The following is a 14,409-nucleotide window of genomic DNA, read 5'->3' as shown; positions in this document are numbered from 1 at the left end:
TTACCTCCTTCGTCTAATCGGCTGCGAAGAACCGCTTGGTGCTTTATAGCTCTTTCTCCAACATACAAATTTAATATACGGCTTCCGATCTCCATGGAAATGAGAATCTCTCACCGCATAATGGCAGTACGTTGCTATTTCATAAGTTCTAATGGCGCTCTTTAACGCTTCCAGTGATGGAAACGCTACCACATACAATGTATTCAAAAATACATTTTCCGTTTCTGTGACTACGTGAGGAACAACAGAGCCTCTAATTTGCACGTTACTGACGTCCATATTGTGAAGAAAATTATCTATATCGATAAGTACAGAGCTTTTATACGAATTTCAAGAATTACATAATCAATTATAACGCATTTACAACTAGGAATTTCATTGGACGAAACGGATTGAAAAAAATTGGAAAATGGTCTGAAAATTTTTTGATTAAGGGGGACAAAAAAAATTTATTAAAAAAAATCGACGTGACCCTAATGTTATTCATAACAAATGAGTACAGTTTATTAAAATATTGGTTGCTAAGTTCCTATCACTTATAGTTCATCATAACTTTCTTTTTCTTTTTTTGAATGACTTTACTCTTAGCAACTTATCTTCTATATAAAAATAAATGTGTCCATTATATTAAAGAATTTCACATTCCTAAATTGATATTCATCTTATTCAATTTTTATTCAGATGAATTATTGATATTTTATGTTTACTTGTGTTGAATAAGGGAAATTGTTAAATGGATATTTATGTTGATTAGTTAATTGTAGTGAAAATTCTCATTTTGATATTTGGTAAATAAAGAAGGAACAAATTGAGCGAAATTTTTTTTCCTTTCAATTAGTGTTTCATGATCGTCAACAAATAACAGTACACCATCCGTCGTGGTTGAGCAAAGGAGAGGTAACAATGATTAGGAGTTCTATTCTCGCTCACTTGGTGGATATATGTCATGAAGTTGAACTGAATAAAGCTTTTAAGGTTATCTACCATATTCTATTAAATTTGCCGCATGGTTTACGAGTTCGTCTTTTGCACATTGCTGAAGCCATCGCAATCCATGTTCATAAACCGAACCTTTGTAACCAAACGAAGTTTGTACAACCACTTTCGCTACCTTTGTCATCGGTATAGCGGAATATGTAACAGAACTTTGGTAAACAATTCTCGTATTCAATCCATTTTGTTTGTATATTTGTATTTTACTTATTCTCTACATTCATCTCTTGATTCTTACATAACTACTATATTACTGACCATTCATCACAATATTTTGTTAGTTCCTTCTCCTTTTTTATGTGTTGTGCAACGTAGCAACAGCTTGATTTTCGAATAATTACTTTGATTATTATTAATCCTCTTTCTTTTAATTACTCAATGTTAGTTCACAATCGATATTATTTACTTACGCCTGTTACACCCAGTGGAGCATAGGCCGCCGACTAGCATTCTCCAACCCACTCTGTCCTAGGGCTTCTTTTCTAGTTCTATCCAGTTTTTGTTCATTCTTCTCATATCTGTCTTCATTTCTCGGCGTAATGTGTTCTTTGGTTTTCCTCTTCTCCTCCGGTCTTCAGGATTCTATGTGAGGGCTTGCTTTGTGACGCAGTTGGGTGATCTCTACAACCTGTGTCCTTTATAATCGATATGTCATTAAATAATTATTACGTAACGCATCTACTCGAAACTCCGCCTGTAGCTCTTCTAGAGTTACTGCCGGTCTCAAGCCCGGGTAAAAGAGGAGGGTTGGGCATGGGGTTAGCGACCCCATCCCGTAGAAAAGCTAACTCGCTAAAAAAACGCTAACCAGAAAAAATAATTCAAACCATTTAAACTCTGCCCTCCGAGTTCAAGGAATAATTATGACGTCTCATGATGAAAGCCGAAATTCTTCGGAAGTCACGAGACCGATGCACCTTCTAACAACCAGAACAAAACTCTTTATAGGTACATGGAACGTCCGGACAATGTGGGAGACAGGAAAGACCAGCCAAATTGCAATGGAAATGAGGAGATAGAACTTGGCAGTACTCGGAATCAGCGAAACCCATTGGACACAAACTGGACAACAAAGGCTACGTACAAGAGAGATGCTGCTGTACTGGGGTCACGAAGGGGAAAATGCTCCACACACTCAGGGAGTTGCTCTAATGCTGTCCAAAGAAGTACGAAATGCACTTGTGGGATGGGAATCTCATGGACCCAGGATAATCAAAGCATCATTCAGAACAAAGAAGCAAGGGATCACAATGAACGTTATCCAATGTTATGCACCCACCAATGATAGCAACGACGATGATAAAGATCAGTTCTATGAAAGGCTGCAATCAATTATAGAGAAGTGCTCACGAAAGGACCTCACCATCCTGATGGGAGATCTAAATGCTAAAGTTGGAGTGGACAACACAGGATATGAAGATGTAATTGGACGACATGGATCAGGAGAGAGAAATGAAAATGGGGAGAGACTTGCAAACCTATGTGCATTCAACAAATTGGTTATAGGCGGCACAATATTCCCACACAAGCGCATACACAAAGCTACATGGATCTCACCGGACCACACCACAGAGAACCAAATAGATCACATCTGTATCAACAAAAAATTCCGAAGATCAATGGAAGATGTGAGAACCCGGAGAGGAGCTGATATAGCTTCAGATCACCACCTGGTTGTGGCCAAGATGAGACTGAAACACTGGACAACTGGACAAACAGCAATACAGAGGTTCAATACAGCCTTCCTTCGAGATATTGACAAGCTCCATGAATTCAAGATAACTCTCAACAACAGGTTCCAGGCTCTACAGGATCTACTGAAAGAACAAGAAACTACTTTGGAGGACAACTGGAAAGGGATAAAAGAAGCACTAACTTCAACGTGTCAGGAGGTTCTTAGTCCTAAGAAGCATCATCACAAGGAATGGATCTCTATGGGAACCCTGGACAAAATTCAAGAAAGGAAGAACAAGAAACTAGCAATTAACAACAGCCGAACACGAGCAGAGAAAGTCAAAGCACAAGCAGACTACGCAGAAGCAAACAGGAAAGTGAAGAAAAGCATTAAAGCCGACAAGCAGAAATACGTGGGAGAACTAGCAACGACGGCGGAAAAAGCTGCAAGAGAAGGGAATATGAAACGACTATATGATACAATGAAGAAATTGGCAGGGAGATATAGCAAACCAGAGAGACCAGTCAAGGACAAAGAAGGAAAGACAATCACAGAGGTTCAGGAACAGAGGAAAAGATGGGCAGAATACTTCGAGGAACTGCTGAATAGACCAGCCCCATTGAATCCACCAGACATCGAAGCAGCACAAACTGACCTTCCAATAGATGTCACTCCACCAACGATCGAAGAAGTCAAGATGGCCATCAGACAAATCAAAAGTGGGAAGGCGGCAGGACCTGACAATATACCAGCAGAAGCACTGAAGTCAGACATTGAAATAACTGCAAACATGCTCCACCTTCTATTCAAGAAGATTTGGGAAGAGGAACAAGTGCCAACGGACTGGAAAGAAGGATATCTCATCAAGATACCAAAGAAAGGAGATCTGAGCAAACGTGAGAACTACAGAGGCATCAGTTTGTTATCAGTATCAGGAAAAGTTTTCAACAGAGTGCTGCTGAATCGGATGAAAGACGCAGTAGACGCCGAACTTAGGGATCATCAGGCTGGATTCCTTAAGGATAGGTCGTGCACAGACCAGATGGAGACACTACGGATCATCGTAGAACAATCAGTTGAGTGGAACTCATCACTATACGTCAACTTCATCGACTATGAGAAGGCGTTTGACAGCGTGGATAGGAGAACATTATGGAAACTTCCTCGACACTATGGAGTTCCTGAAAAGATTGTCAACATTATCCAAAACTCATACGATGGACTACAGTGCAAAGTCATGCATGGAGGACAGCTGACAGATGCATTTCCAGTAAGGACCGGAGTCAGACAAGGCTGTCTACTCTCCCCATTCCTCTTCCTTCTAGTGATTGACTGGATTATGTAGAATTCAACATCTGAAGGGAAATACGGAATACAATGGACAGCTCAGAATCAATTAGATGATTTGGACTTCGCAGATGACCTAGCCCTCCTCTCTCATGCACACGAACAAATGCAGATGAAGACAGCAAATGTAACAGCAGCCTCCGCATCGATAGGCCTCCACATTCACAAAGTAAAAAGCAAGATTCTCAAATGCAACACAGAGAACACCAACCCAATCACACTTGATGGCGAAACTCTGGAAGAGGTGGAAACATTCACGTACCTGGGGAGCGTCGTTGATAAACAAGGAGGATCGGATGCAGATGTAAATGCGAGGATTGGCAAAGCAAGGGCAGCATTTCTACAATTGAAGAACATATGGAACTCAAAACAACTGTCAAGCAATTTCAAGGTCAGAATCTTTAATACGAACGTCAAGACAGTCCTACTGTTTGGAGCTGAAACGTGGACAACTACTACGACCATCATCACGAAGGTACAAGTATTTATAAACAGTTGTTTACGCAAAATACTCATCACACACTGGCCGGATACCATCAGCAACAGCGTTTTATGGGAGAGGACAAACCAGCAGGTTCCAGCTGAAGAGGAAACTAGGAAAAGACGTTGGAAGTGGATCGGGCATACATTAAGGAAATCACCAATGTGCATCACGACTCAATCCCTAACTTGGAATCCGGAAGGGAAGCGGAAAAGAGGAAGTCCAAAGAACACACTACGCCGGGAAATAGAAGCAGATATGAAAAGGATGAATGTTAACTGGAAAGAACTGGAAAGGAAGGCTCAGGACATAGTTGGATGGAGAATGCTGGTGAGCGGCCTATGCTCATCGACGAGAGGTAACAGGCGTAAGTAAGTAAGGAAGCATCTACTCGAGGAGTGTTATTTCATTATTGTAAATCATATATATGTATTAGTGTAGAGCCATGATGAAAAACTAGTTGAAAAGAAACTAGCAAAATGATTATAGTTTAGGAAAGTGTTTAATAAAGAATGAATAGAAATGTTCTGAATGATATCTTATAATATAATAGTTTAGGTTTTCTGGAATGAGAGATCTAGGCATTTCATAATGATTTCACAAATTCTTTTAGACTACATTTCGGCTGCAATTTGAAATTCTTGCTTGACTTTTAGTCAGCTTCCATACATTTGGAATAATTAAGATGCCTGTCTAGACTTAATATGGCCAGTATACTGTTTTATGATCATGAAACAGCATTGAAATTATGGGGAATTTTTAGGTTACTACTATTGGGACATAAATATCTTCGAACCATTATTTATCTATGGCGATTCAACCTTGGGAACAATCCTAAGGTTAAAAATGAGATTCTAGTTATAAATGTAGTTTTCTTTATATTTCCTCAGTCATCAGATTACAGTATTAATGTCTATTTGACCAATAATCTTATCTTTGAATAAAAATGCTAATGACTATGAGGTTGATCAATCATGTTTATGCTGTATTTTCGGCTTCAATCACTTTGCAGTAATGGGTAACTATCATCTACCTACATCTGTTATAAATACCTTATTCGTTAAGTTGTTCAACACCATCGGTTATAAATTTACACTTACTTTTCAGCGCGAAGCAGTTAAAATGCATCGTCCTACAGAAAGTTCTTTCACAATAAATTGCTGATCAAAATTCTTCAACAAGAACGGTTAACGGTCTAAAAGCTCTCACAAGTCGTTACAAAGATATTTTTGTACTGCGAATTTATCCTAATGGTTAAATTTTGAAAACCTAGTATTTCACTAACTTTTGCAATAATTTGGAAGTGATATTTAACTTAAACTGACGTCAATTATGCAATAATCAAAGTTTAATGTATAAAATGCCCTGGTACAGCCGAGAGCGAGGAGAGTCCGCTCTACCTCTACAAATGCTCTCACATGGCCACACTTATATAGCCTCTGACAGGGAAGTCCTACTCATTGCCTTCTCGTGGTTGAGGGTGTTGTTTACGAAATTGAGAGGACGAAAAGAGAATGCCCGGCGCTGTAACCAGGTTGGTGGACACAGAAACTTCACCTAGGGGAGTTGGAAAACCCTGATTCCAAACCAATGGTGTACATGGGCTTCAGTATCTTGAGGGAACAAACGGTGTATGAATCAATCTTTGGTCACCGGCTACCATGGAACTGCATCTCCTCACGATGCTCCACTGCCTTGTGGATCAGACCTTTAGGTCAAAGGCTTCGGGTGTAGCCCCCAATAGATAAACCACCTGTTTCGGTCTGGACACCCGGGAAGTATTACAGCGCTCACACAAATCAAACGAGATTTGTGTGACGCATACATATGTGGTTCCCCTTTGTACCAATATTTGTGTGTTTAAATAAATAAATAATGTTTTTCATAGTAGAAAGCATGAGTCAATTGAAGCTAGACCACTATCGAAAACCTGGAAACACTGGACGGCCGTTTCGTCCTATTATGGGACTCCTCAGCAGTGCGCATCCACGAACCCGCTCTCACGAGATTCGAACCCAGGACCTACTAGTCTCGAGCGGAAGCCCTTAATCGATAGACCATTGAGCTGGCATCCAACGATGTTAATGTCTAACTTCAATTGATCCACGAAGTTGAGCAACCATTCACCAATTGTCTTCAGTGAGTTCCTATCTCACAATAATGTTTAAAAGCTTTTTACCATTAACTACTAAATATAGTGGAATTTTATAAATGAAAAACTGGATTGATCACCGAAATAACTATTGAACTTCAAATTCACACCATTCAATTTCATTTCACCGGTCAATTTCAATCAAATTTTATAATAACACATTTATAATCTGATATCACTTATTGTTGTGTTCATAAAACCTGACTTATTTCTTGTATTACTCATCTTCTTCTTATTATTATTATTAATTATTAATTAATTCTGATTAATTTATTCTTTAATTCTGAAAACAAAAACAACATAAATATCCATTGAATATAGACTATCTTCAAAATATATTTCTCATAGCAACCCCAAAAAAACAAAATAGAAGAAATAATTTATTTCTTAGAAAATTATTAACATTAATCAATAATAATAATAATACCGATAATAATAATAATAATAATAATAATAAGGATAATAATAATAATAATCAGGATAATACTGGATAAATTCAAGTTGAAATGATTATCAATTATTGATCTGAAAAATAATTTATGAATTTTAACGAAAAGAAGAAAAAAGAACAGAGGGGGAGGGAGAGAAAAACAATGATAGAAGAAAACTTTTATTTCACTTTTTTTCGTTGTTTTTTTTGTTTTTTTTTTCTGTCAATAGAAAGAAAAAAATTAACAAAAAAAATACAAAAAAAGGAAAGTTGAAATCATATATAGATTTCAATCATAATAATAAATAATATATATCAATTTTGAATAACCTTTCATGGTTACCATTGTTGTTATAGCCAATTTCTTTGGTTTGATCAAAGTTGATTTATTTTATAATATGTGGCATTTTTCTATCAAATAAATAACAAAATCCTTCAATGAATTTATTAACTTGAATGACTAATCTACTGTTTTTTACATTTGAAGGAAAAAATTATATATCGTTGTATAGATGGTGAATTATGCTAATCAGTATGATTGTGTTGTTATTGTTTTTTCGACTTCCTTTCGATAACATATATGTATAGATAGTTTGACCTCATATTAAGTTCACAGATTGTGCTTTTCTTTCACAGGTTGATCTTAGTTGGTGCGTCATTAAGAACAAAGATACACCAAATACCTGTTTCTGTTTTGTATGGAACTCTACAGCAGCAAAAAGTAATCACTACCTGTTATAGAACCTCATGAACTGAAAACTACAATAGTTGGCTTGTTAGTAACTTACTTCAGGAAAGTTCTGGAAGTTGTAGTTAAAAGTCGGGACCATAGGATATCTGATACGTTGGAAGTGAAATAGTTATTCACAATGGTAGTAGATGATTAATTCTTTATACCACTGATTGACTTTAGAGTTGAACCACTGGATGTCCCGTGCTCGACCTGAAAATTCTACGCCCGGTTCCTCGTGGGGTCATAAATACATCCTAGATAAGAATTCTTTAATAGGACAAGATAACTGTCCTGAATTCCTTGGTATTCAACAGCACCCCGACTGAGATTAGTCTGTGAGAAATACAACCTACAAATTCAACTAATCTGCACAAAACCCCTTCAAGCAAATCAAAATATTACATCGTTTATATAGACAAGGTTGTTTTGTCGTGTACAGTATATTATTCTATCTAATATAACATGAGGTTAGTGGAGAAGGGTTTAGAGTGAACGATTGCCTAATATTAATCTATCTATTATTTATCTAGTCCCATCAATCAATTGCGACTCAGCTTGGACTCAGGAATTCCTGAAAATTGTCTTCGAAGATAAAACATGGATATTTAGTAATAGTTAAGTCACAGAAATAGTTATGAAATAAATTTTCATCTTGTAATTTTTGATAATGTCCAGTTTATCTTGTTCACTAACTTCAACCATTTAACATTTAAAACACTTCTGTCCTGTGTGAATTCTATTAGCCATCAATCAGTTCAATGAAATAGATATAAGATCGGGTCAACTCATATCATTTCATAAATTTTCATACAAAAATATAGCATAGCGAAGAAATTCTTACACAAATATTTAACAAAATTAATTTATCAGAAGGGGGTTTTGTGGAGATTTTAGTAATTTTATATAGTTGAGATCATGAGACACTTGAAGCTAGATCACCATGGAAAACCTGGAAACACTGCATGGCCGTTTCGTCCTATTGTGGGACTTCTCAACAGTGCGCATCCACGATTCCGCCTCATGAGATACGAACCCAGGGCCTATCAGTCTCGCGTGCGAACTCTTAACCTCCAGACCACTGAGTCAACCGGCATCCAACGTTGTTAATGTCTAACTTTAACTAATCCACAAAATTGACCAAGCATTTACCGTTGGATGCCTAGTCAATAGTCTATCGGTTAAGGTCCTTGGCTCGAATATCATGAGGTGGGATCGTGGATGCGCACTGCTGAGGAGTCCCATAATAGGACGAAACGGCCGTGCAGTGCTTCTAGGTTTTCCTTGGTGGTCTAGCTTCAATTGACTTATGATATCAACTATATAAAATTAATTTAATCTGATTTTTGTTCTTGTAATTTTAAAATAGATATCGAGTTTTATTATAATAAAGAATAGTAAACAGATTTTAAATATGTACAATTCTCGTAAAACTCAGATAGAAACGTGACTGACTTACTTTGGAAAAATTTTCATTATCTACATGGTTTGTTTTTTTAAAAAAATTTGTATGCACGTATACAAACATCTAGGGTATAAAAGACCCTTGTTAACTAAAATAACCGACTTTATCATTAAATACATGATAATATATATTATGATTATCATACAGTTGACAACATAAGTTAAGGTTTAAAATAAACAAGTTTCTAAACAAATAACTCATTAAAATATTAAGGATATTTGAAATATCGTAAAGCAATTAACATAATTTCTATAACTAAGTAAATAGTATCCTAAGTAAAATTATAACAATCTATGTGAAATACTGGAGAGAAAATTAGGAAAAGACGTTGGAAGTGGATAGGACATACATTAAGAAAATCGCCAATATGCATCACGAGACAAGCCCTAAACTGAAATCCGGAAGGGAAGCAGAAAAGAGGAAGGCCAAAGAACACATTACGCCGGGAAGTAGAAGCAGATATGAAAAGGATGAATATTAAGTGGAAAGAACTGGGAAGGATTGCCCAGGACAGGGTTGGATGGAGAATGTTGGTGTGCGACCTATGCTCCTCGACGAGGGGTAACAGGCGTAAGTAAGTAATGTTCAATGAAATGAAGTTGGTGAGACTACAGTTCATGGATGACCTTTTAGCAACGTTCAAATGACCTTGCAATGTCCACCTAATGATTAGGGTTAAATGAGGGTTATAGATTAATGTAGAGAATTAGGATTGGGATTTACAATTGATGGTTAAGGTTAGGAATTCTATTTCGGGTTTTTCATTACGAATTAATATCAGCTATAATGTCAAAATGGTATTTAACCAAATGAGTAAGTGATTTTTGCGTCAAAATCCAAAGATCTGCTATCTAAAATTTAATTAGTTCATCCATAGATTATCATCTCTCCGTTTACTTCGAAATGAATATTATGAAAAGAATATGTATTCGGCATAATTGTTAATTATTATCAGCTTTATTCAATATTGTATTTTCAATACAATATAGAATTCTCAACACAAAGTATTTCAACAAGTTTCCATTTCTTATTTCTTCGTCGATCCCGACGATAAATATTGACTGATCATCAATTAGACGTTACCAGTTCAGGAATCGACATCTGAATAATGTACATTCTTTTCGCTGTATATTTCCAGCAACCACGGCATCTCTGATTAGGCAGTTTGTAACATTTACAGCGAAAGATCGTATGCTTTTCAGAAACGCACGTGAATTGGGTTATGCGATTAATAGCCATTATGATGTATTAAAACAAATAAAATTAGATAACTTGTTGAAATATCTAGATGGCTAGAACATGTAGCCCAGATGTTTAAGCAGGCCGTCAATTATATATAATATAATTACTTTAATTATATTTTAATGATTCTAACTGATCTTTCTAATTTTCTCCTTTTTTTCTGATCTTTTCAAATATTAAATATTTTTATGTTAATGTCCAAATTTTAAGAGATAAGTAAAATTTATTTTAAAAAATGTTTATTCTAAACAAAGATGGATAGTGGATAGCAGTGGAATCTAGGAAACGCGTTTCATCCTATTTGGAACTCGTTAGCTGGATGTACCTGCATCTCAGAGTTAATGTTCACTCTGGGACACTAACCCAGTACGCGCGTCCTCTATTCGACTGCTAGTCACTATCGATCTTTGCTTAGAATGCTTGTGAATTAAGGCAACATCCAGGCAATACGCACAGTATGCACATATGCCACTAAGAAACTGGCCAATTGCAGTCCTACACATCAATGGGAAGATCCAAACAAACAATATAAAGTGAATTTTAAAGTCTTTTCTAGTTTTAATTAATTCCTACCATTCGTTTGACTAAATATTTACTGAATAATAATTATAATATATAAATTTATGGATTAAAATTTCACATTTGAATCTATGAATAGTCAATTAACTGCCAACTCGGCGCTCATATACTGTGAAACTATTCGCTCTAATTTAGACGAAAGTTCTTATATGCCAAATATTATATTATAGTATATGCACCAAAATAATCATGTTCGAAATGTTTTTTTATTTATACCCCATGAATCAGTTATTTTGACCTATGAAACTATTTTTATCTGTATGTATCGATGTACAGTTTACATTTTTGAACAATGATCAATAACATTTTGTGTTCACTGTTGTTACATTTTATTTGTTTGTTTGTGGTTGTGCATTTAGTGATAGCATTTCTGTTATATTCTTATACCCATCAATATAACACGGGACTTAATCTCCAAATAAAAGCAAACAAGAGTCAACTCTCTGCCCTTATTGGTTCCTCTAACCTATCCCTGCCTGCTGAGTTTGGATCACGATCTCAGCTTCCACTGTATGATTCAAGTATTTTAGACATAAACAATCTATATACAAGCAAATCAGACCGCATCATATTATGAAGTAGGAAATAACGATTATGTAAGACCACCATGAAAAACCTGGAAGCAACGGATGGAGGTTTCGTCCTAGTATAAGCCTCCTCAGTTCTCATCCACGATCCCGCTCGTAGGGTTCGAACCCAGGATCTATCAGTCTCACATGTTCTAACTGACTCATGAATTCAACTATTAAATGACCATAATATCCACAAAATCCCTCTCTGATTATATACGATCAAACCAAAAGTGGCAGTGAGCATGAGAGGCTGCAATTAATAGACTGGAAATAGCTTAAACATAGTAAAGCGTATAATAGTAGCCAATAAGTCAAATGAAAGCTTATAATAAGGCAATAATAAATATATATTATCTACTTACTTAATAGTTATACAATAAGAATATTATACATAAAAACAATCCACAAATAACTTCTACTAGCTACGATTAATTTATTCTTCGTTAAGATATGACAATTTGTTGGTTTAGTTGGTCGGAGATAAACATAGTCCATAGTCTCTCAATGTTAAAATATACATGAGTTTAAAAGAGCCAGGAAATATTGAGCAAACAAACTCTACGATAATATGTTGCTCACTTACCGAACCTTAAGTAAAATATCACAAATGACTTTCATAATAAATTGAAGTCAACTTTACGTTTATATGGGAACATAATGCCGCGTATCAGTTTATTGAAGGAACATAGGTTTGCAAATCTCTTACCATTTTCGGTCCTTTCTCCCAGTCAATCCATTTCGTCCCATGACGTCTTCGTATCCAGTGTTGTCCATCCTAACCTTGTCATTTAAATCTCCCATCACAATGATCACGTTCTTTGTTGGACACTTCTCGACAATTGACTGCAGCCTATTGTAGAATTGATATTTAACGTCTTCATCGTAGTCGTTGGTAGGCTCATAGCACTGGATGACGCTCATTGTAATTCCCTCTCTCTTTGTTTTGAAGGAGACTTTGATGATCCTTGGTCCATGGGATTTCCATCTTATAAGTGCAATTTGTGCTTGTTTGAAGAGCATCAAAGCAACTGCTTGTGTATGTGGTTTCATTTTCTTCTTCATGGTCGTAGTATAACGGAAGCTTTTCTGAAGCGAATCGTTGCTGTTCCACCTGCGTCTAATGTGTTTCACTGATCCCAAGCACCCTCAGGTTGTATCTTTTCATGTATGCAGCAATTTGGAAGACTCTCCCGGTCTCTCACGGCTTGGCACCCGCATTAACCCCCGGAGGGGCTACAGGTGGAGTTGAAGTCAAATTTACAGTTCTTTAAAATTTGAAGCATGAAACAGTGTTACACAGAATGCTCATAATCAAAATATTTCAAGAATATTAATCCACGTCTTCGTTCTACTGAGATGTCATGGCTATGCTCTATAGTTAACTGAATAAAATTGTAAATTGCGAATAAATGATTGAATGGTCTCCTACTAATCTGGAATCCCATTACAATCGAGCGAACTTGACTAACTAATCGGAAACTTTGAAAACCTACTTGTTCGACGCTTACATTGTTCTATTTTCGTATCCAGAGATGACCTTTCATCAATCCTTCACTGTTTCTTTTCTATGAGTAAGTTGCTTGTTACCTCGTTACCTCATCATCAACAGTTAAAACTTACTATATATATATTTTTTTCAATACAAAGTATATACTTAACAATGTTATATTCGATTAAATCTAGTCACATTATTCTCTTTTCTCTCTCTAATAATAATTTACTCATTCTTTTTGAATAGCTGATAATTTACTCAAATAATACTCATTATTAATATTAGTAGTGTGGTGTGGGTTACTGATATCCACATAAGTAATATATGGTGATGATCGGTCATTGAATGTATTTCAGTAGCGGATCTATAAGGAAAGAACGGGAACGGGAAACAATTGGTACAAAAATGCATGAACAATTATAATCGAAGACTATGGACGGATATTTGCAGAAGGAACAGTCAAATTAAGACAATTGATTGTTATTTTGCAAATTAACTGTTCACTATATATGGTTCACATATTTGGATGAGATATTCTGTAATGTTGTACTAACACACATTCGATTGTCCCCGCGCGTGTTCTTGTTCATTACAGTAGTATGTATCCTTTTCAAATATTTACTAATTTCATTTGTAAAAAAAAAACAAAACAAAACCGAACATCAATAAACACGCATAGACAAATTTATCGATATATAGTACCATATTTCAAATTCCTCTTTATATATTTGTTTGTTTAAACTTTGTTTACATAATAATAAAAACATTCAACAGCATCTTTTATAAACAGCTGTTTATAGTATTCTATTATAAAAGATATACATTTAGTTTCTTTCCTCATTGTAAATAACAAATATATAGGGAAACAATCTTGTACAAACTGATAGAGAAGTAATACACACACACACACACCAAACATATATATACAGATTAATTATATGAATGTCTTGGAGATAAAAATAAGAGTATTATATTGGTTTATTTTCCTAAAAAACAAATCACAATCATAACTATATTATTATTATCATGAATAGAAATTATGTCTCCTGTAGTTCAGTTGTAATCAGTTGTGTTTTTTATGTACATTCATTATATAGTTCTGTTTTAGTTGTTATGTCATTTCATTTTGCATGTTTATTATTGTTTGTTTGTTTATTTACTTGAATAGTAGCCAATAATTTGAAAATTGTTTCTATATTAGTAACGGAAAATTAAAAAATAAAGTGGGAAGTTTAAAGAATATTTTCATGA

General features: G+C 35.5%; 1 protein-coding gene across 1 annotated transcript; it reads right to left on the bottom strand.

The window, feature by feature from the left end:
* Window positions 1-279, bottom strand: Smp_203980 (uncharacterized protein; the record flags this gene model as incomplete). Its single annotated transcript, XM_018790106.1, has 1 exon — window positions 1-279. One exon carries the CDS (start codon window positions 277-279, stop codon window positions 1-3), a length of 279 nt encoding a protein of 92 aa, XP_018655483.1.
* Window positions 280-14,409: the final 14,130 nt, after the last annotated feature.

The sequence above is a fragment of the Schistosoma mansoni genome, chromosome W (genome assembly GCF_000237925.1).
Source record: "Schistosoma mansoni strain Puerto Rico chromosome W, complete genome".
Classification (NCBI taxonomy): Eukaryota; Metazoa; Platyhelminthes; class Trematoda; order Strigeidida; family Schistosomatidae; genus Schistosoma; species Schistosoma mansoni.
The sequence above is the reverse complement of the archived record's forward strand: the minus strand, read 5'-3'. Positions and strand labels throughout refer to the sequence as shown.